This window comes from Dreissena polymorpha, chromosome 10, assembly GCF_020536995.1.
Source record: "Dreissena polymorpha isolate Duluth1 chromosome 10, UMN_Dpol_1.0, whole genome shotgun sequence".
Taxonomy (NCBI): Eukaryota; Metazoa; Mollusca; class Bivalvia; order Myida; family Dreissenidae; genus Dreissena; species Dreissena polymorpha.
Genome location: NC_068364.1, coordinates 61,816,502 through 61,840,163, shown reverse-complemented (window position 1 = coordinate 61,840,163; position 23,662 = coordinate 61,816,502). Strand labels below are relative to the sequence as shown.

The window sequence follows — 23,662 nt, the reverse complement described above, 5'->3', positions numbered from 1 at the left end:
ACAAAAGATATAACAAAAACAGCAGAAGCATTCCAAATTACTTAATTGTTTTGCCGTATTAAAACAAAAAGTTTGAAAATTGTCATTCGTACTATTAACATCAGTTAACAAGTTGATTTAAGATAGTATTAAAGTTTTTTCTACATGAGGTACATACTTAATGGATATGCTTGAATGGTGACCAAACTTTGATTATTTTTTGTAAACTTTTAAAAATGTTCAAATGATCAGCCAACTTCTAAACCTAATATTTTCTTTGTACTACAGAGTGGGTATTTTGCTTTTGTTTTCTGGAAGCTGTATATATTATAGTTGTTAGTGATCCAAACATAGTTCAAATATTAAATGCAATGAATTTCTATGCATTGTAGAACAAATTGAAGAAATTTACAGAAATAACGGTATTTTGTGTATCTGTTTTTTTTAATGTAACTGTACTTATTGTTCCCACCAAATATTAATGTGTTAACAATTGTACAATAAGTCCTAAATTTTGCTTTGCAATTGCTATAAATTGGAAAAGGTGCATTGTTATGCATACAAGTGAATTCAAACTCGGTTCATTTACAGTGCTTATATGTGAGCTATTTTGTGTCTGTTGATTGCTGTTTGATGCCAACACTTTCTGTTTGTTGATATATTTGAGCAGTGCTCTTGGAAAACAGTGTTTAATGCAGCCTGCACAGGTTAATCATTGACTACACTTTCTGCAGCCTGCACAGGTTAATCATTGACTACACTTTCTGCAGCCTGCACAGGTTAATCATTGACTACACTTTCTGCAGCCTGCACAGGTTAATCATTGACTACACTTTCTGCAGCCTGCACAGGTTAATCATTGACTACACTTTCTGCAGTCTGCACAGGTTAATCATTGACTACATTGACTTTCTGCAGTCTGCACAGGTTAATCATTGACTACACTTTCTGCAGCCTGCACAGGTTAATCATTGACTACACTTTCTGCAGCCTGCACAGGTTAATCATTGACTACACTTTCTGTAGTCTGCACAGGTTAATCATTGACTACACTTTCTGCAGCCTGCACAGGTTAATCATTGACTACACTTTCTGCAGTCTGCACAGGTTAATAATTGACTACACTTTCTGCAATCTGCACAGGTTAATCATTGACTACACTTTCTGCAGTCCACACAGTTTAATCATTGACTACACTTTCTGCAGCCTGCACAGGTTAATCATTGACTACTCTTTCTGCCATCTGCACAGGTTAATCATTGACTACACTTTCTGCAGTCTGCACAGGTTAATCATTGACTACACTTTCTGCAGTCTGCACAGGTTAATCATTGACTACACTTTCTGCAGTCCACACAGTTAAATCATTGACTACACTTTCTGCAGTCTGCACAGGTTAATCATTGACTACACTTTCTGCAGTCTGCACAGGTTAATCATTGACTACACTTTCTGCAGACTGCACAGGTTAATTATTGACTACAGTGTTTAATGCAGTCCACACAGTTTAATCATTGACTACGCTTTCTGCAGCCTGCACAGGTTAATCATTGACTACACTTTCTGCAGTCTGCACAGGTTAATCATTGACTACACTTTCTGCAGCCTGCACAGGTTAATTATTGACTACAGTGTTTAATTCAGTCCACACAGTTAAATCATTGACTACACTTTCTGCAGCCTGCACAGGTTAATCATTGACTACACTTTCTGCAGTCCACACAGTTTAATCATTGACTACACTTTCTGCAGCCTGCACAGGTTAATTATTGACTACAGTGTTTAATGCAGTCCACACAGTTTAATCATTGACTACACTTTCTGCAGCCTGCACAGGTTAATTATTGACTACAGTGTTTAATTCAGTCCGCACAGTTAAATCATTGACTACACTTTCGGCATCAACTGGATTCTTGCTAGGAAAAAACATTTTTTTAAAGAAATAAACAATAAAAGCTGAAAGTGTATTCTCTGATGTGCCTGTGCAGACTTGCATAATAATCATAGACGACACTTAACACACATGCATTGAACCCCGTTTTCCTAGAGCGAGGCTTATGAATATAAGGCTGCTATATGAGTCGCGTTCTGAGAAAACTTAGCTTAATGCTTGTGCGTAAATTGTAATCCCAGGTTAGACTGTGCAAACTGCACAGGCTAATCAGGGATGACACTTTCCACTTTTATGACATTTTTGTTTGAAATGAAGTCTCTTAATAGCAAAAATCCAATTGAGGCGGAAAGTGTTGTCCCTGATAAGCCTTTGCGGACTGCACATGCTAATCTGGGACAACACCTTACACACATGCATTATGCCCAGTTTTCTCAGAACACGACTCATATATATTTTGGCACTAACCCTTGAAATTCATAATATTGAACATTACAACAAGGTTTGATTGATAATGTGTTTAATTATCCAATCAGAAAGCTTAGGTCTTGGTTAAGCATTCATATACTTCTTTGATAAACTGCAAATGATTAGCAGTTAGCTCATAGCATATACAGGTTATACAATTCTTTCCTATTGATATTTTCATATCAATTATTAAAGTGATAAGCAATTATTACTTATATTCTTTAGTGAAATTTTCTAAAAAAAAGTTGTCACAAAAATCACTACAGAAATGTCATTCAAAAGCAGTTAAGTCCATCAACATTAAACTCGAAATCTCAGCAAGTAAAGTTCAATATTTTACCATCTCAATACTGTTTTCTACTTATTTAAGTAAATGTGATCACTTCTGGTCATACACTTGTATGGTGAATATTATTTGGTGTATTGTCAGCTAGGGGTGTTCATGTGTATCTTGTGTTTTAGTTATCAGCTCAGAACCATCTGCCAACAAGAAAGCTCTCAAGATCATCCGTTTGCAAGAGAGAGGCATCAATGTGATCACAACCACTGACAAGTAAGGGCATGTACCCACTGTGATGCTGTCACCATTTTTTCTTATAAAACTCTATCTCGAAAATCTTCTGGTTCACTTTGATTCAACTAAAGCAGATTGTTGTACAGTGTGGCACTGAACATCTTTTTTTTTCTTTTTGAAGGACATAAAATTAAAAAAAATGTTATAAGGATGCAATGGCAATGAAACGCTTAAAATAATAAATAATGTTCAGTGTATAAATGTTACATGTAATGCTATGTAATAACAAATTGTTTTGCTTGAAATAAATATGTTTTAACTAAACGCTTAAAAAAACCCACTAAAATTAACTTATTTCGAATATTTTTTGTATGGACAGAATAATTTTTGTGTCACACAGGGTAAGCTACCCAGGGCCATTATTTTCCTCTTGTTTAACCCATTTATGCCTAGCATAAAAAATGCCTTGGCAAACAGCGTAGACTCAGATGAGATGCTGCGTCTCATCTGGGTCTAGGCTGTTTGCTTAGAGGAATTTCTGTAAGAAATATTCTAAATATAGAAGAAGAAAAAAAACTTGACATCCCTAATTTTTGAAATAAATTAATCCAATTAAGAAGGATGGGAGAGTCCACTAGGCATAAATGGGTTAAGGTGAAATACATTGTGTGACTTGTGTGTTGTAGGTACATAGTTGTGGGCGATGTTGCAGGCCATGTGAAATTCTTTGACCAGAGTTTGAAGCTCGTCCATTGGTACCAGGATCTCAACCTTGGTCCTGTTGCTGCCATCTCATTTGCATTTAACCCTGACTTCATGCCAGTGCAAGTCTATACTATTTGTGTATTTAGATGTTCTCACCATACCTGGACCTTGCTAACCCTTTACCACTTAAATACGTATTTTGACTCATTTGCTGTCCCTTAGAAAGTTAAATTTAATTAAAGACTTTTCTTACTAAATTCAAGTTTTAAAGGCTTCAAAGGCTTCATTTCCAACCCTTAGATACTGATGAGCTGCAAACCGCGTATAACCTGAATAGACTGTGAGTTACTCGCAGGCTGTTCTGGTTTTATGATGTTTGCACATGGCCATTTTCATTTTGATTTTGAGTGGGAAAGGGTTAAGAAGTGCATCATTGATGAACTATTATAAATCAGCTTTTGTTGAATATGTAGTTCAAAAACAATGTGCGAAATTTTAAGTTAATGTCTGTAGCCATCTTTGAGAAATTAGAATGATAAAAGTGTTTTTAGAAGACTCCTTGAGTGTACAGGTATATAATTATCTTTATTTATTGATAGCAACCTTTTACCCATGAAACACTTTTATTATGTTCTTAGGTAAAGGTGATGATGTGATTTACTAAATAGTAAGAAAATGTAAAATGTACTCACCGATAAATGTTTTTCAGTATTGTATATGATATAGGGAATGTTAAATAAATTCTATAAATTTTATTGTAAACCTTTGCACAAGAGTACATGTTTTATTAATCCTTTGCCTGCACAGAGCTAGGGAAGGCACCAACTACCCCCCTGATGCTACTATTCAGGCCAAGCAGTTTGTTATCCGTGACTTTGTGGTTGGCTCAAGTATCGCCATATACGGCAATGTCACAGCTGATGGAACGACTGTAAAGATGATACACAGGGAGCACGATGGGGCCATTCACTCTCTGGCTGCACACCCACTTGAGTAAGTATGTAGGGAGCATGATGGGGCCATTCACTCTCTGGCTGCACACCCACTCCAGTAAGTATGTAGGGAGCATTATGGGGCCATTCACTCTATGAATGCACACCCACTCGAGTTAGTATGTAAATGGGGCAATGGTGGACCAGCTATGACTTGTCTATCAACGACTGAGTTGGCCTAGTTATTGGTTTTTATCTCAGTACCAACTGTTCATGTTGATCTATTGTGGTTCCAGTATATAAAGGTCAATTTTAATGTAGGTCATTTGCTTCTGAGAACTAGGTCAACAGGTAAGATCTAAGAAAAGCTAGTTATCACTCTAGACTCAACGTGTTAAACAATTAAGAAGCCACATTTTTTATCGTATCCTAATGAAATTGGGTAAGAATGTTTATCTTGACAATATCTTGGCTTAGTTCAAATTTTGGTCTTGTGCATCGAAAAAGTTTATAAAGTTTGAATCTGGTTCACATATGTCCTTAGACTAGGTAACCTGGTCAACACATATGTCCTTAGACTTGGTAACCTGGTCAATACATATGTCCTTAGACTAGGTAACCTGGTCAACACATATGTCCTTAGACTAGGTAACCTGGTCAACACATATGTCCTTAGACTAGGCCTGGTCAACTACATATGTCCTTAGACTAGGTAACCTGGTCAACACATATGTCCTTAGACTAGGTAACCTGGTCAACACATATGTCCTTAGACTAGGTAACCTGGTCAACACATATGTCCTTAGACTAGGTAACCTGGTCAACACATATGTCCTTAGACTAGGTAACCTGGTCAACACATATGTCCTTAGACTAGGTAACCTGGTCAACACATATGTCCTTAGACTAGGTAACCTGGTCAACACATATATCCTTAGACTAGGTAACCTGGTCAACACATATGTCCTTAGACTAGGTAACCTGGTCAACACATATGTCCTTAGACTAGGTAACCTGGTCAACACATTTGTCCTTAGACTAGGTAACCTGGTCAACACATATGTCCTTAGACTAGGTAACCTGGTCAACACATATGTCCTTAGACTAGGTAACCTGGTCAACACATATGTCCTTAGACTAGGTAACCTGGTCAACACATATGTCCCTAGACTAGGTAACCTGGTCAAATCTTTAAAAAAAAACTTATTACCACTCTAAAGGCCATATTCATTACTCTATAAAACTTTTTCAGAAAGTTTACTTTGAAATGTCAAGGTTTAGTTTTAATCTGGGTGAAGTGCTACCAGAAAATAGGTAATGACGTCAATACTTAGATAAGCTTTGTAATCACGCCAGAAGCAACATGTGTGATATAGTTTTATATTTTATGATTATGATAAAATCTAAATGAAAGCTCTTAACAAAATGAGATGGTTCTGAGAAAACTGGGCATAATGCTTGTGCGTAAAGTGTCGTCCCTGATTAAGTTTAGGTGGAAAGTGTCGTCCCAGATTAGCCTGTGCGCTTTTATGGTATTTTTAGTTTCAAGGAAGCCCCTCCTTACCGAAAATCAAGTTGAGGTGGAAAGTGTCGTCCCTGATTAGCCTGTGCGAACTGCACAGGCTAATCTGGGATGACACTTTACGCACATGCATTATGCCCAGTTTTCTCAGAACACACTCATATCTATGATAATGTGAATCTATGTCATGTGCATCCATTAACTAGGTAACCAGGTGATATCTCATAACAATTTGTCACCAATGAGAGGCAGTATTAATGACTCAAGTTTGATGAAACATGATCAAAATGTTTATCTTTACAATTTGCTGGCTGAGTTTGGCTTTGGGTCTTAATGCCCAAAAACTAGAGAACCAAGTCAAATCTTCAAAAAAACTTTGTTTTAATTCTAGAGACTCAGCCTTTATCAAATGTGGTAAGAATTTTTAGCAAGACATTATCAAGGCCAAGTTCAAATCTGGGTAGTGGGGTCTAAATCTAGGTCACTAGGTCTTTTGGTCTACCTAAATTGACTCCGTTGAGCGCTTCTGGGAGTGGGGATACAGACATCTTTCTGTATGTGTGCATTCTTTCTTTTTTACCTCCTTTTGTCGCACCTGTTTTAATTAAAATTGTCCTTCTACATTTTATATAGTAATTAATTGCTACTTCCCATATTTTCAAGGTTTCGCCATTGAGTTATTTTTAAGGCGTTATAACCCTTTGTTAAAAAATACATTAAAACACTTCCATGGGCAACTCCTGCATTTTGCATGTCCTTTTTTATCAAACTTTTACAGAGTAATAATAAACCAGTTCTACATTTAATGTTGTTGAGGTTTTCTGAATTATTTTTTAAAACAGTGAATTCTGTTTATTTAAAATTTACTATATTGATTAAACTTGTTCCAGACCCGCTGTAGTGATTGGGAGTTACTCAGGTCTTCTCAAAGTCTGGAATTATGAAAAGAAGTAAGTAGAATTTTACCATACGTTGCAGAACACTAGAATCAGTTAAACATTTCATATGACTTTGTAAATAGAATGCATTTTTAATAGGTAGTTTAAGAATGCTGTTTTTGAAAAAGTCCCTTTCACTTAATAAGAGCCAGCAAGCTCAGTTAGTTAAGCTCAGGACTAGAAATTTGTGGATTGTGGGATTGATAACCAGCCCAACCACATAGCTTGTATAATGATAAGTAATGGAATTATTTCTATAGCCTGTCTGCCCCTACCTCTTATTCAAGTTGTCATTTACTGGCATAAGTATACCACTTAAGACTGGCTACCTGGCTTACACAAAAAAAGTGCGAGTAGGTTAGTTGACCACCACTATATGACTGAAAGACTGTTAATAAAAGCAACGTCGGAGGAAAAGTAGCCAGCATTTCCACATACTAGCCTGCGCAATCTGGCAGTCTGGTCAGGAGATATGCTGTTGGATATTAACTCTTTAAGTGCTGGAACCGAATTTTAAAGGTCTTTGCAAACAGTTTGGATCCAGATCAGGATCCAAACTGTTTGCTATTCTGATAGTATTCTTTGAAAAAAAATCGAAGAAAATGCTAATTTTAGAAATTCAGCAGACAACATTTTAGCAGACGACAAATTTCCCAGCATGCAAAGGGTTAAGTCAGGCAAGGTTTGGTTGCCTCATAAACAGACAGAGTAGCCTCTAACAAGACTGTGCAGATGCTTGTCGGTATATAGGATAGGTCCCGTTGTTGGATGATGCAAGTCATGTACTACTGTCATTAGATCAAAGCTTATCATATTTTGCCGAAAAGAATAGCACCGATGAAATTTTGTGATGTTGAATTCTATTGCAGGAGGGTGATGGTTTCTCGCACATTTGAAAAAGGGAATTTGATACGCTGCTGTAGCTACTCTCCTAATGGAGCGTACCTGGGTGAGTACCGTGTTGGGTTTTGTAATTTGTCCTTTGTTAATAACGAATGACTCTCATGTTAACTCTTCTAAGATGTTCTTATCACTATTAAGTAAATATTTTGCATACACGTGATTAAATTGTGTAGGATCTAAAAAAGAAAAATTGGCTTAGCAAAACTTTAACAGCAAATATAATATTTATTTCAAAGGTCTTTAATACTATCATAAACTAAAAACAAATTAACATGTATGATATTTCTTTGAAATTTTTACATGAATATTTACTTATGAGAGATTATTTTCACAAGTATTTATGTATAATTCAGCGGTAGGGTTTATGAACGGTACAGTGCGTGTGTTGGACTCCATCACTCTACAGGATGAGGTGCCAGAGCCATTCCGCTATGCTCGAGATGCCATTACACACATTGAGTTCTCACATGACTCTAAGTACCTGGCAACAGCTGTACGTAGAATGATTGTGTTGATTAGAATGAGGCTACCATACAAGCTCTTACATTTTGCTTATTGATGACATTTGATGAACTGTATTCCATACATGAAGTAAAGCAAACAAGTTTTTATGGTGTTTTCTGAACATTAAACATTCAAGATTCAAGAGGCATCGCTACTGTATTTTCAATAAAAAAATAATCACAATTCATAAACTCATTTTATTTATTAATCATTCTATGAATGTGTTGTTGAATGAAAATTGAAATTTTAAAAATATTTAACTAAAGAAGCATATCATAATCATAAAATATAAAATATAAAACTATATCACCATATTAGCTATCATTTCACACCATTAACCCTTTGCATGCTGGGAAATTTGTCGTCTGCTAAAATGTTGTCTGCTGAATTTATAAAATTAGCATTCTCTTTGATTTTTTTTCAAAGAATACTATCAGAATAGCAAATAGTTTGGATCCTGATGAGACGCCACGTTCTGTGGCGTTTCATCTGGATCCAAACTGTTTGCAAAGGCCTTCAAAATTTGGTTCCAGCTCTGAAAGAGTTAAGGGACTACATTTTGAGGCTTCCTGGTACAAAGTGTTGGCTGTGTCATTTCAGGACGGAGAGTACACTGTGACAGTGTTTGTCCGCAAGCATGGAATCAATGTCGCCCCCTTTGAGTACCTGGGACGTAACTGCGCCCACTACAAACCCATCAAGGAGCTCGTGTTTGGTGTACAGCTAGATGCAGACGCACCCAGGCTTCTCTCTCTTGGAGTGGACAGAGTGCTGGTGAGAAGCTTGCAATTATACCTTGTTACAGAATGTAAGCTGCATCAAAAGCCTCATGCCTTATTGATATGCTCTTGAGTCCATTTCCTGGGTAGAACTAGTCCTTGGTGTCATAAAAGGAGATATTGATAATGCTTCCATGGATTTTCTGAGAATAAAACTAGATATGATTTCCAGTTAGAAAGCATAATTATTGTCATGTTAGAAAATTCTTTGGCAAAATGTTTTTCAATTTTTTTTTGTTCACATTTTCATCAAAACAGGGTCAAACATCGATATGTTTAGTATCTATATTCTACACCAAATAATTACCACACCTTTTATTAGTTTTTAGGGCTGTAAATATGACAAATTCAATTCATAGTTCTCAAAAAGTAATAGAATGATCTTGTTAAAGCACAAGTAATTATTATGTCCCCCTTCGAAGGAGAAGGGGTATATTGTTATGCTGGATGTTGGTCGGGTCTGTCGGTAGACCTGTCGAAAGACTAGTCTGAATGTGGGAAGACCAGTACATTTCCGATAAATAAGTCGACAACCAATTGACCGATTGGCTTGATATTTCAAGTGTGCATTGGCCTTGGACAGTAGATTACCCCTTCTAAAATTGGAGTCACTAGGTCAAAGGTCAAGGTCACTGGTACTCATTAAGAGTACAATAGAGTCCGTTCAATAATTTGTCAACTGATTCACTGATTGGCTTGATACCTCTTATGTGCATTAGCCTTGGACAGAAGATGACCCCTATTGAAACTGTGGTCAATAGGTCAAAGGTCATGTTCACTGGCACAATAAGTGGGAAAAGTGTTCTTATCAATAGCTCCTCAATGAATTGACCCATTGGCTTGATACTTCACATGTGCATTGTCCTTGGACAGTAGATGGCCTTTATCAAAATTTGGGTCACTAGGTCAAAGGTCAAGGTCACTGTCACAATTAGTGTGATTTTTTTCTGATAAATAAATTATCAAGGAATTGACTAATTAGCTTGAAACTTCACATGCGCATTTGCCTTGGACAGTAGATGACCCCTATTTAAATTGAGGTCACTAGCTCAAAGCCCTGTTTGGGGGGGGGGCATATGTCTCCGACCGCGGAACACTTTATTTATTTATTTTGTCTCCTGAAAAATGACTAGAGGGTTTTTGGAGAACATCTTAAAAATAAGGTCAAACTGAAAATCAACATGGTTTCCCATTTTTCAGGTTGAGTATGACCTTGAAAAGAGCAGCCGAGATGACCTTCAGATTGCGAGCAGTGACCGGATAGAGCAGAGTGGGGTACCCCAGTGTATGACCTGGTACCCACCAATAACCAAGGAAGCACTTCATCCTCACAGCCAATGATCAGGTAATACAACAGGTTGACAATAGTTATATATTTTATGGTAAAATAATTGATTATAACAGGAATACTCTTGAATTCTTGATGTATAGAGAGATTGACATGGAACTCTTTATTTTCAAGGCCAATTGTCAAGCAATCTGCAAAAGTGTTAATCCTATGCATTCTAGTATGATACTACTTTAATTAAGATATTAAGAGAGCCATTGTGTTTTATAACCCACCAAATAACAATGCATCAAGAAATCAATGAGATTTCTTCTTATTAATATTCAGTAAAATCATGATGTGCATTGTATTTTTGTTATTGAAAGTGAAATTGAGTTGAAGCTTGCATGAAAGTAGCTTGTACATAATATACCATTTACTGGTTCCTTTCATGAAACAAATGTGAAGGTATCTCAATATGTTAGCATAAACCTATTATAATTCCTTTACATATTAATTTTTATCATTTGACTATTTTCCATTTAACAATGGGATGAAGATGATACTTATAGTGTTATTCTTGTCTTTCCACTTTCCAGTATAAATTCAATCTCTACAATGCTACCACCAAAATGTGCAGGAAAACCATTTTGGGACCAACATATGGATCACCAATTCAGAAGTAGGTCAAAAAGCCATATTATTATTATTTAGATATTTTATTGCCTAAAATGTGTTTTTACTATTGTTTCCCCAAAAACATATGTCAGAACCTCATGAAATCAGTATAACTGATTGATTATGCTTCCTTTCAACAAAGTTAATGTATATTGATTTAGTTAGTTTAAACCTATTTATTTCAGCTCGATTGCATCGAAAGCCTAAGGCTTATATATACGCTATTGAGTCCGATTACTGGGACTATTGATTTGAACCTGTATATTTGTTGGTTGATTGCATGGTTAGTCTGTTTAGTGTCAGAACAATACCTATTGACCTATGGTAAAGCAAATCGGTACTAAATTAGTATGATGGTTGTTGGGAATAGACGCAGATGCTTATTGATGTTGAGGTCAACACACCACTGGAGCAAATGTAAATTTTAGTATTATTAAAACCCATAATTACAATCCCTAAAGCAGAGTTTCAAAATAACACAGCACTATCTGATATTTGACATTTATTACTGATTTTTGGAAACAATAAAGTACTGGCATCTGTAAATGCATGAAAGAAGTAAAATTAAAGCTCTTTGACATGAAGTTTTGAACTCAGTTCAAGCCAGTGTTATTTGCCATATATAGATTTTTGGAATGCCCATTTGGAGTGGGAGGTATGAAGCATTGCACTTGTATGACCTTTTGTCTGTGTGTAGGTAGGTTAGGAAGCTTGTGTTTTCAAACCCCATATCTGGGTTGATCTCTGTCAAACTTTTACAGTAGAATGCCCTCAAGTTGTATAGATTGTAAAGGAAAGCAATTTGAACTGCAACTAGTTTGGGCAGAATTATGGCCCTTTGTCTGTATTTTTTTTAAATATAGAATATATAGAATATATTCCGCTGGGGTGGTATTCCAGAATCATCTTAAGTCTTTAATTAAATAATTTCACTTAAGTTCAAAATTATAATGTTTTGTATTGTCTTTACTAAATAAGGAAACACATTTTTTTTTGGTATTCCTAAAATAAAATTGGAATAATGATGTTATTTAAATGTATATCTTGATGCCAATCTATTGCAACATGAAATGAAACACTTTTAAGAAAATTTCCCAATTTAAGGATAAGAATAAAAATTAACTTAAGATGCTTCTGGAATATGACCCCAGAAGTCTTTTTCAAATCCTTTTTAAATACTTAATCTTTCAAAAGACCTTAATATGTAGATAATTGTAAGGAAGGAAATTTTGCTGTGACTATAAATGGCAGATTTATGGCTGTTCTTGTTTTTTCCATTATTAAATATATTCAGAGATTCCTAAATTAGTTTTTTTTTGTGCACTTCTGTGAGGATCTTGCTCAAACTGTCACAGTTAAATGACCATAGTAAACAGATGATTGTAAAGCAGAGACTTTGGCTGCCCTGAATTTTAGGCATAATTATCGCCCTTTGTTTTTCATCATTGACTATATGGTCCGAAATTTTGTGTTTTCTTGCTCAAACATTCACAGTTAAGTAAACTTTAAGTGTTTGTGGTCATTTTTAGCTGCTTTAAATTTTTATCAAAATTATGAACCTGTTTTCTGTCCACATTAGAATACATATATATAGTCCCAAAGTGAACTCCTTTTGAACAACTTGGTGAATATTACTCAAACTTTCACAGTTTAATGACTTCAATATATGATGGTAAATAAAGGAATTTGACTGCAACCAGGTTTAGGCAGAGTTATGACCCATTATCTTTTTTCCACTTTAGATTGCAGTAATTAGTGGAAATATCTGTGTCCATACTATCTGTGTGTAACACTTTTCTAGTTATTGCTGGCTGATTTATAATTGCGAGGGATTGAAATTTCTGCATGTTTAGTGTGGGAGCATACTGCTTTACAAAAATATCATGTTTGCCTTTGAAATTTTAATCAATGCCTATTTTTTCTGATTTGAAATCTAAGTTTATTTGTCTGGCATAAAACATGAACCTATACATTAAATCAACATACATTGGTATGCATGTTTCCCATGTAGAGTTGCAGTTGTTCCCACTAAGGATGCGTCGCGTGACAAACGGTACCTGGCATACATCACCCAGGACAAAGTTGGCCTTAACATGCTGCCCCTTGACGGCAACCCTCACAATGCAATGGCACTGATAGGCCACCCAGGGGGTGTGGCCAACATGGTGTGTAGCTATGACGGCAGATACCTGTTCACTGCGGGAGGCAATGACGCCACAGTCCATATGTGGGAGATCAACGTCAAGTAGGTTTTTGTGAACTCTTCATATTATATTCTCGTTTGTTGTACATTTGCATGCATGATATTGGATACCATTTCAGTTCTTTTAAATCGTCTTTTGGTGATTAACATATAAAATTGTATTAGAATTAAATAGTATATTTCAAGTTTTATTTATAACTTGCTTTGCTTAACTTGGTATCAACGCTCTTATGTTTTAGGGCCTTCCTTGATATTTTAATAGTTATTCTAGTACACTTTATACATGATACTTGGGCATCAGGATGTCCAAACTTCTTTCTGGATGTCGACTTTATTTGGAATGGGTATAAATGTGGAAAAAAATTACTTATCTAAGCTTACAAAGTTTACAGATTTTAACGCCTTTCAATATAAAAAACCTATCAACAGTTAATGTTTAAAGACATTGCTGAATGATATGGATCTGCCTTTATTGTACGATGGGATAAGATGTGATTTTTTTTTAAAGTGGAGTTATGAAGTACAAAAAGTCAATACACTATAGGCCAGTATGCCTTTGTGCTTAAGACTTGATCTCCTTCTGTGGCCTTTAATCATGTTGTTATATATGTTCAGTGCACTAGATGCCCAGTCTAGTGGCCTTTAATCATGTTGTTATATATGTTCAGTGCACTAGATGCCCAGTCTAGTGGCCTTTAATCATGTTGTTATATATGTTCAGTGCACTAGATGCCCAGTCTAGTGGCCTTTAATCATGTTGTTATATATGTTCAGTGCACTAGATGCCCAGTCTAGTGGCCTTTAATCATGTTGTTATATATGTTCAGTGCACTAGAGGCCCAGTCTAGTGGCCTTTAATCATGTTGTTATATATGTTCAGTGCACTAGATGCCCAGTCTAGTGGCCTTTAATCCTGTTGTTATATATGTTCAGTGCACTAGAGGCCCAGTCTAGTGGCCTATAATCTTGTTGTTATATATGTTCAGTGCACTAGAGGCCCAGTCTAGTGGCTTTTAATCATGTTGTTATATATGTTCAGTGCACTAGATGCCCAGTCTAGTGGCCTTTAATCCTGTTGTTATATATGTTCAGTGCTCTAGAGGCCCAGTCTTCTCTGGGTGGCGAGGACTTGATCCCATTCTATGGCCTGCTGGAAGGAGGCAGGGATGGTGAACTCTTTAAGGAGCTGGAGGACTACTTCTACTATGCCCAAATCAGGAGGTAGGAGATTGTTACTGCTGAGACAGTTCCCTTAGTTCCCCTGCTGCATATTCCTATCGGATCATGTATAAAACAGTTACCCACTCTATATGGAGCCGTACCTTGTAGATGCCTTGCCTTGTGGGGCTGGGTAGAATTTAATGAGATCTTTTAGAATTTGTATTGGTATTCAGTGTTCTATTGTTCATCTGGAGATTTTTGGTTTTGTTTATCGTATTGAGGCATATATGAAATAAATGTTATATAACAGAATATACTTGTACAGGTTCAATTATGCATTTGTTAAAAGATGTGGTATTTTATGATATACATTGTATTGACTTTTCGTGTAAAAATCTGCGTAATGAAAGAAATCTACTTTTACAATATACCATTTTTTCAAATAATTGATGGTGATAACTCTTTGATCTTTTCTAAGAAGTTTTCTATTTTATTTAGTAACTGTTTGGACAATTTTAAATTGTTTAATAATGTAATTTATTGGAATCTTTTGTGCTGAAGGCGGCTAATTGAGGAAAGGTTTGTGCAGTAAATTGTAGTTTAATTTTGTTACTTTGTATAACCTCACATCTGCAGCCATATTTATTGGGAAAAATATTGATTGGGGAAATTAAAATTGGAATTATCACTTTTTATAAAACAAGTCTTATGCTGGGAACATCATAATTAAATCACCATGTGTACTTTTACACTTCTATATTTTTGTTTGCAGGATTAATCCATTATTGGAGTTATTGCCCCAGTTTATAAGATTTTTTTTTCCTTTTTTCGATTGTGTACCATTAAAAAAATATTAAGCTGCAAGAGGGCAGAAACTTTACAAATGTATTAATCAGCAAACGAACTTGATTACACCTTGATATTTTGGTTGTGATATTTTTTAAATATCTGGAGTTATGGCCCCTTGTTTAATCAAAGATTTTTATAACTTATGTTGTGCAAAACTCAAAAAGTATCGCTGCTAGAGGGCTTAAACTCAACAAAAATGTTTAGCAGCATGTGAACTATGTTCATCTTAGAGTTTTAGATTTGTAGCTGTGCTCCTATTTATACAAGCAATTACAAGTTTAAACATGTTTCACGCATAACTCAAAAAGTATCACTGCTAGAGAGCTGAAATTTTACAAACAAACATATTTCACAGCCTTAGGTGCGCACTTACATATTATGATTAGAATGTTTTCTACGCAATGTAGTAGTAACCTCTATTTTAGAATAAATTACATTTTTCAATTGTGTGGAGCATATATATAAAGTATTCCTGCTAGGGGCTAAAAACTTAACCTACATACAATGTTTGAACACTTATGGGAATTTGCCACTCTGCATATTTTGTCTCATTTTTCTCCCGCTATAAGGAAAGTTGTCACAAAAGCGGAATGTTGGGGCATCCTTGTCCTAAGAGCACATTTCAAGTTTTATGCGCAAACCACAACAAAGTAAAGGGGTACACTTACCCAAACTGTTCAGGCAAATTACTTATTCACTTTGCAATGTACAACTTTCAGAATGTTTATGCATTGTTCCTCATAATATGAAGTTGTGTATGTTTACTACTTCTTATCCAAAGTTAAAAATTCATGAAGTTTCACCCATTTTTTTCTTAGAAAGACTAGTTATAATTATACGATCATAAAAACTTTATTGACATGGGGCATAGGGCAGTATTTGTCTCCACTGTGACAGGCTCTTGTAGATGTTCCTTGATGTTCACTGTATATTATGTTGTACTGATATCCATTGCAGTCAGATTAGCAGGTCAGGTAACACTGAGTGAACAGAACTTTCTCGTAAGATTGTGAACAGTACCTGTTATATTCTTGTTACCTATGTACATATGTCACATTCTTGTTTCTTAACCATTAATAACTATGTATATTTTCTAGAGAAAAATCAGTTTTTTAACACATTTAGAATTAATAGCATCTTAATCTCACTAGAAAACCATTGTTTCCTTTTTAAAATTCTGAAAAAATAAAAACTTTAATATAATGCCACTATTGGCTCAATAGAATTATAGAGGTATATCTAAGAGGAATGTAAGATGTGTCCTTGTAATCCAAGGCTTTTGATATGTTATGTACATAGCTGCTTTATGTAATCAGTCACGGCTCTCAATATATTACCATCATCATTAGCTCTACAATCTTTAACCAAGTATCAACACTTGAAGACTAGACCTGCTTACTATAGAGTGTTTTACGCAACAAAGTTACTTTCTTTTATACCAGAAAACTAAAACAAAGAGTATATTCAGACTTTTGACGTAGTATTTACATGTTTAATAATCCACCTAATTTTAATGATTGAGTAATATTAATGTTCTAACATGTTGGAAGTTGGGCAGATGTTTAAAAATATGTTTGTATTGTACTGTATTTAAATATAAGGTTGAAGGTTGTTTTATGTAGACTGCAATTTAACAAGTTAAACAATATGACAGTTTGTAAAGAAACATATGAAATATTATATGAAGCTAATGTGTTTATTTTTTCTGTGTTAAAACAGTCATGTGCTGGGTTAGCAGAAAATTAATGTTCAATCATGGTACTTACAGGGCAAACATTCCTCAGTGAAAGTATATGAGCTGTGCTCTGTTAAAAGGGGGTTTAATGCATGTGCCTAAAGTGTCATCCAAGATTAGCCTGTGCAGTCAGCACAGGCTAATTAGGGACACTACTTTCTACTATTATGATATTTTCTGTTTAAAGCAAAACATAACTCCAGTTTGGGCAGAAAGTGCTGTCCCTTATTAGTCTGTGTGGACTGAGTGCTGTCCCTTATTAGTCTGTGTGGACTGCACTGGCTAACCGGGAACAAACTTTACGCATATGAATTAACCCTTACAGTGATGGAACCGAATTTTGAAGGCCTTTGCAAACAGTTTGGATCCAGATGAGACGCCACAGAACGTGGCGTCTCATCAGGATCCAAACTGTTTGCTATTCTGATAGTATTCTTTGAAAAAAATCGAAGAAAATGCTAATTTTAGAAATTCAGCAGACGACATTTTAGCAGACGACAAATTTCCCAGCATGCAAAGGGTTAAACCTCCTTATCACAGAGCACTGTTCGTATTGAAAATCAATGAAGTACTAATATCGTGTACAATAATGTATTGTAATATAGTATGATACTGGCAGATTATCAAAGCATTCAGTTTCATCATGAAATATTTGCATATTTTTTGAATTTTGTGGTTTGTGACTTGAGCAAACAATTCTCTCTCATAATTGTTATATATGATATATAATATATATAATTATTGTTATATATGATATATAATTATGAGTCTTGGTTTGGTGAAAAAGGCTTAATGCATGTGTATAAAATATGGTCACAAATAAGCATGTGCAGTCATTTAGACAACATTACGATTGTATGGTATTTTGGGTTTAAAGGAAGTCTTTTCTAAGGCAAAAAAAACCCGAAAGTGTCACTTCTTATTAGCCTATGCAGACAGCACAGGCTTATCTGTGATGATACTTAAGCAGAGTTTTCCTAGGGAGATGCTCATATATTGAATTCAGGCTAATCAGACACACTTTTGGCCTACACTGGATTTTTGCTTAGAGGAGACTTTCTTTAAACTAAAAATATCTTACAAGCGGAAAGTGTCATCGCTGATTAGCCTGTGTGTACTGCACAGGCTAATCTGGGATAACACTTTAAGCACATGCATTAAGCCCCCTTTTCAAAGAATGCAGCCCATATGTTTTCCATGTGTTAACAGCCAAGGCGTGAATGCGATGGATTCACGAGAGGTATCTACCAAGATTCCTGTGTCGGAAATTCCATTTGTAATGAGGGCTATGGGTTTCTATCCATCAGAACAAGAGGTAGGCTATGGTTATATCTTGTTGCCTATAAGGAAAGGCCAATATTAACCCTTTGCATGCTGGGAAATTTGTCGTCTGCTAAAATGTTGTCTGCTGAATTTCTAAAATTAGCATTTTCTTCGATTTTTTCAAAGAATACTATCAGAAGAGCAAACAGTTTGGATCCTGATGAGATGCCACGTTTTGTGGCGTCTCATCTGGATCCAAACTGTTTGCAAAGGCCTTTAAAATTCGGTTCCAGCACTGAAAGAGTAAATCACATTGTTAGCCTTTCATCATATTGTTGGTTGGTATGAGGAACCAATCTCCACGCAGAGTTGTCATTCCATGCTTCTCACATACAATCTCTGGCATCACAAGAAAACCCTACCAGATTTGGTAGGATTTATTTTGTTGTTTAAGTATTATATTATGAAAAGTAGAATCATTTTCTTTTATATTTTGAAAATAGAGTATAAGTTTAGGTGCATAATACAAAAATAATTACCTTAATTCAAAAAAAGTAAAAATAACAACAGGAAAATTATTGTACCTGTACCATGTGGCTTGGCTATCATAATGTGGTTAGTTATGAAGGAAGGGATTCGATCCGACTATGCTGGTTCCAGTCAAATTTCTTTGCGGAGGTAGGTGCAGAACATGTCTCCGGAGTATTTGAAGGGATTTATTGAATCCACATTTATATAGAGAATAACAGGTTACTGCCTGATCTTTTTGTAATATATCAGGCAAGGCTGAGAATAATATATTTTATCCGCGCCAAGCCTTATAAATTACAAAAACATCAGGCAGTAACCTGTGTTTCTGTTTATCATACATCTACATCCCTGATTTTAAAGAAAGCTGCAGTATTAGCAGGAAAGTATATGACTTTTGTCGTTTGACGTGTTAATAGTGACGTCATGAGCATGCGGGCTTAATATTTGTAAAAAATGTTTTTTGCTGTTTGTGATGCATTTTGTGTTTAAAATATATTTCATCTTGGTATCATATTGTTTGTTTTGTTGAATCTGATTCGATTTTAATAAAAAATAATTACTTTATAGTTGATTCCGAGTAATATGACCATCCTCCACATATGACTGATATAAGAACTTCCTGTTGACCATGACATAAAAAATATATCAGGCAATGTTATGTCAGGCAGTTATCAGTGCGGTGGTATGATACAATTCAATCTTGATATACCTTAGTTAGAATATACACCTAAACAATATATCTAAGTAGAATTCAAATATTGGTCACATTTGTCAATAATGAGGATTACCAAGTCAAATCTTAGAATAATCTTGTAACCATTCTTAGAGCCACATAAATTACTCATTTTTGATGAAACTTGGTCAGAATGATGATCTTGAAAATATCGAGGCCAAGTTTGAATTTGGTTTCTCGAGTGTCCAAAAACTAGTTCATCGGGTTGATTCTTAACAAACCTTGTTTTCATTTTAGAGATAAAATATATGACTCATTCTTAATGAAACCTCTGTCAGGTTGTTTATATAGACAATACTTTAGCTATTTTGTATATTTTATATTGATGATTTTGAACCAGGGTATAACTTACTGTATATTACCTGAAGATTGGACCTTGAATTTTAAAAAGTATCTTTTTTTACTGATGTGATATGTTATTTACTGTATCTGTATACATTTTAGATTGAAGAAATGTTAAATGAAGTGAAGTTCAGCCGCTATGTGGAGACAGGCAGTTATGTGGAGGCAATAGATCTTGGAGAATTCATCAAATGTATGATTAATATTTTTAATGAAAATGTCATTTCTAAAAGGATTTATGTTAACAATTTTGAACAGGAATGTAGTGTCCAAAATGATAGCTTATTTGATGCATTCTTAAATTTACTAAATTATGTATGTAATAAAATTACACCTACAATGTTTGACCTTATTTTAGGAAGTCAGCCAATATTGCTAGATGTCTACCAGTTTTAATCACATCTCTTTATTAGCGTGATTTCATTTTGAAACACAGCCCAAGTTATTTTTCCCTATGTGTTTTAGTGTACATAAACCATCGACCAGCCTTTGGCCTGTCCCCGGAGAAACTAGTGCAAGCCTTTGCAACATTGGGTATGCCTGTCTGGAAAGGGTTCTGCCATCAACAGGGGAGATCTACTGGAAATGCTTCAAACTAAAGGTCAGCTTAAAGAGCATGTGTGCTGTTGTGATCAACACATATGCTCAATTCTGAGTTCTTGACAGCTCATTTCATATGTATTATATTTGCTTTATAGTTATTGGTCTGGAGGCTAATGTATATTAAGATTCTTTTGAATTTGTTTCTGTGATGTTTTTTTGTCTCTATCTTATGCCTGGTTCTAAGATAGGAAATAAACATTTCAATCTCCAAAGGCAAATGCTAACACACTGGCTTTTAGAAAACGACTCTATGATACCTTAACATGCTTTTATCTGTAAAGATTCTAGGTCCATATTTGACGTTTTTATTAAAGGGTACATGTTTAGTACATGACTACTAGATCTCAAGCATGATGTTTTGATACAGACATGGTTATTCAACTGTATTTTACATGCATTCAACCATACACATATGACTATGCTATGATGTATTTTATGTGCATATAACCATACATATATAACGATTCTTAAATTGAATTCACATAACTAATACCATAGCCACGTGAGTGTACTAAGATGTAGTTAACATTATTTCAACCATACACATATGACAATATTTTGATAGTTTTAACATAAACCCATTTATGCCTTGTGGACTCTCCCATCCTTCTAAATTGGATTAATTTATTTCCAAAATTAAGGATGTCTGGTATATTTATTTCTATATTTAGAATATTTCTTACTTAAAGAAATACCTTTAAGCAAACAGCGCAGACCCTGATGAGACGCCGCATCATGCGGCATCTCATCTGGGTCTTTGCTGTTTGCCAAGGCCTTTTTCTAGATGCTAGACATAAATGGGTTAATTAAATCATACATATTTCACTACACTGTGTTTTACTTGTTTTCAGCTATATATATATATGTGACTAAACTTAGATGTATATATTTATGACTTAACTGAGATGTTTTTACATGTATTCTACCATAAGTATGTGAATGCTTCTTGTTTGACCTTTAACAAACGCGGCCATCTATTACGCAGGTGAGCACATGACAGAATATGAGCTGGCAGAGTACCTGATGACGTTGCTAGGATACCATGCAGAGGGAGGCAGCAGCGAGTTGCAGGACTTTGACACCAACATTGCCGGTGACATCATCAGTGATAACCTGCCTGTTGACATCACGGCCGACATGTTTGCTAACGAGGTGCTGGGATTTGCCATGAGCATGGAAAGTCAGGGCAAAGCGTGAAACACTTGACGGACAAATGTGATGGTTTTTCAAGTGTGTTAAAGTTGGACAATAGCTATTTGTTATATGTTTTTGAACCATAAGATATGTGCATATTTTAAATAAAATGTTATTTAATTGAAAAATATTGATGGTTTAAATGAGTACTTGTTTGAGATATGATCTTTTTATGTTGATAAGGTATATTTGTATGTACTTAAATGCCTGTGATAGAATAAATGTTCAATGAGTTTATTCAGTAACCTTTATTCTTTCCAGCAGCCTTTCAAAAACCTGACATATTTGAATGGATCATAATAAATGGTAGTCGAGGCTAAGCCAAACTATATATGTGTATTAGTAATTATTAAACAATATGGGAAGTATTATTATGCATGTTAATGTGTAAATACTGAATACATAATTAATTTCTTAATGTCTATTTATCCAGAAACACAATCTTGCCTATTTAAGTGCTCTTTGTTTTGTAAGTTCGTCTGTTCATCTGTCTGAAATGTATTGCTTCGATTTCTGAAAATCTAATGGAGTCACTTGGATTAAAAGTGTTATACTTATAAACGGCAGTGTCAAAAGTATACACGACCCATTTTAGTTTTATGCTTGTGAACAACTAAGGTTAATACCACGTTCTGCAAGCCAGTTTTGTAAGGTACGATAAACCTAATTACTGCCGCATTCGCGCCGAGCTGTATCATTTATGCCAGAGGCTTCAGTTCCTCCACTTTATTCATTCACAAATGGACACATACTGTGAATATCGTGTTAAATGAAATATTTTTGAACGGAGCATTTATAGAAAAAATTAATAAACAATTTTTTAACTATACCTTTCGCGGAAGGGTATGTTTATTAGTCCCCTACCGGTTTCACCGGAGGGGACTTATGGTTTTGTCTCCGTCCGTCACACTTTTCTTGATCCTGCGATAACTTTTAAAGTTCATAATATTTTTTCATGAAACTTGGAACATGGATAGATGGCAATATGGACATTATGCACGTCATTTCATTTCGTTTCTACGTCAAAAATTCTGGTTGCTATGGCAACAAATAGACTAGAAATACTGCTGAAAATGGTGGTTTTTCTGAATCCTGCGATAACTTTTAAAGTTCTTAATATTTTTTCATGAAACTTGAAATATGGATAGATGGCAATATGGACATTATGCACGTCATTTCATTTCGTTCCGACATACAAATATCTGGTTGCTATGGCAACAAATACACTAGACATACTGCTGAAAATGGTGGTTTTCTGGATCCTGCGATAACTTATAAAGTTCTTAATATTTTTTCATGTAACTTGAAACATGGATAGATGGCAATATGGACATTATGCATGTCATTTCATTTCGTTCCGACGTCAAAACTTCATGGCAACAAATAGACTAGAAATACTGCTGAAAATGGTGGTTTTCTGGATCCTGCAATAACTTTAAGTTCTAAATATTTTTTTATGAAACTTCAAAAATTGATAGATGGCAATATGGACATTATGCACGTCATTTAATTTTGTTCTTAAATAAAAAAATTGGGTTGCTATGGCAACAAATATTTATATTCAAAATCTGAAATTTCTGACAATGGTGGAGTCCGGTAGGGGACTTATATTACGTGACAATAGTCTTGTTTATTATTAAAATAGTCCACTATGTGCTGCGTCTAAATCACTTGGTATATTTTGCGCAGCACAGGTCATTCAAAATCTTAAGCTTTATATATATATGGAAAAACAAAACTACTGATGATCGACAAGTATAGGGGGATATCGAGAGTCCAATACACTATCACGCATCGGTTGCGTAACCTCGTTGATAGTGCTTGCTAGTACAGCTGGGTTAAATTTGATCTGTCTGGGAAACTTTCTTTTGTTCTCAACCACAGGTGGTTAGCGTGTGGCTATGATATTAATTAGTGAAAACATCATTTTGAACGTTAAATAATCATATTATAACGAAAAACTAAATT

General features: G+C 35.1%; 1 protein-coding gene across 1 annotated transcript in view; it reads left to right on the top strand.

The window, feature by feature from the left end:
* LOC127847713 (cilia- and flagella-associated protein 251-like) overlaps positions 1–21,931 on the top strand; it is a 30,946-nt gene extending 9,015 nt beyond the window's left edge. The window contains 17 exon segments of the mRNA XM_052379801.1: positions 2,801–2,891; positions 3,539–3,676; positions 4,365–4,550; positions 6,902–6,961; positions 7,819–7,898; positions 8,206–8,345; positions 8,957–9,130; positions 10,336–10,452; positions 10,454–10,480; positions 11,002–11,084; positions 13,092–13,325; positions 14,376–14,504; positions 18,238–18,343; positions 20,000–20,090; positions 20,363–20,438; positions 20,440–20,498; positions 21,486–21,931. Coding sequence (XP_052235761.1) covers positions 2,801–2,891; positions 3,539–3,676; positions 4,365–4,550; positions 6,902–6,961; positions 7,819–7,898; positions 8,206–8,345; positions 8,957–9,130; positions 10,336–10,452; positions 10,454–10,480; positions 11,002–11,084; positions 13,092–13,325; positions 14,376–14,504; positions 18,238–18,343; positions 20,000–20,090; positions 20,363–20,438; positions 20,440–20,498; positions 21,486–21,697 — 2,003 coding nt within the window. The 3' untranslated portion in view covers positions 21,698–21,931.
* Positions 21,932–23,662: the final 1,731 nt, after the last annotated feature.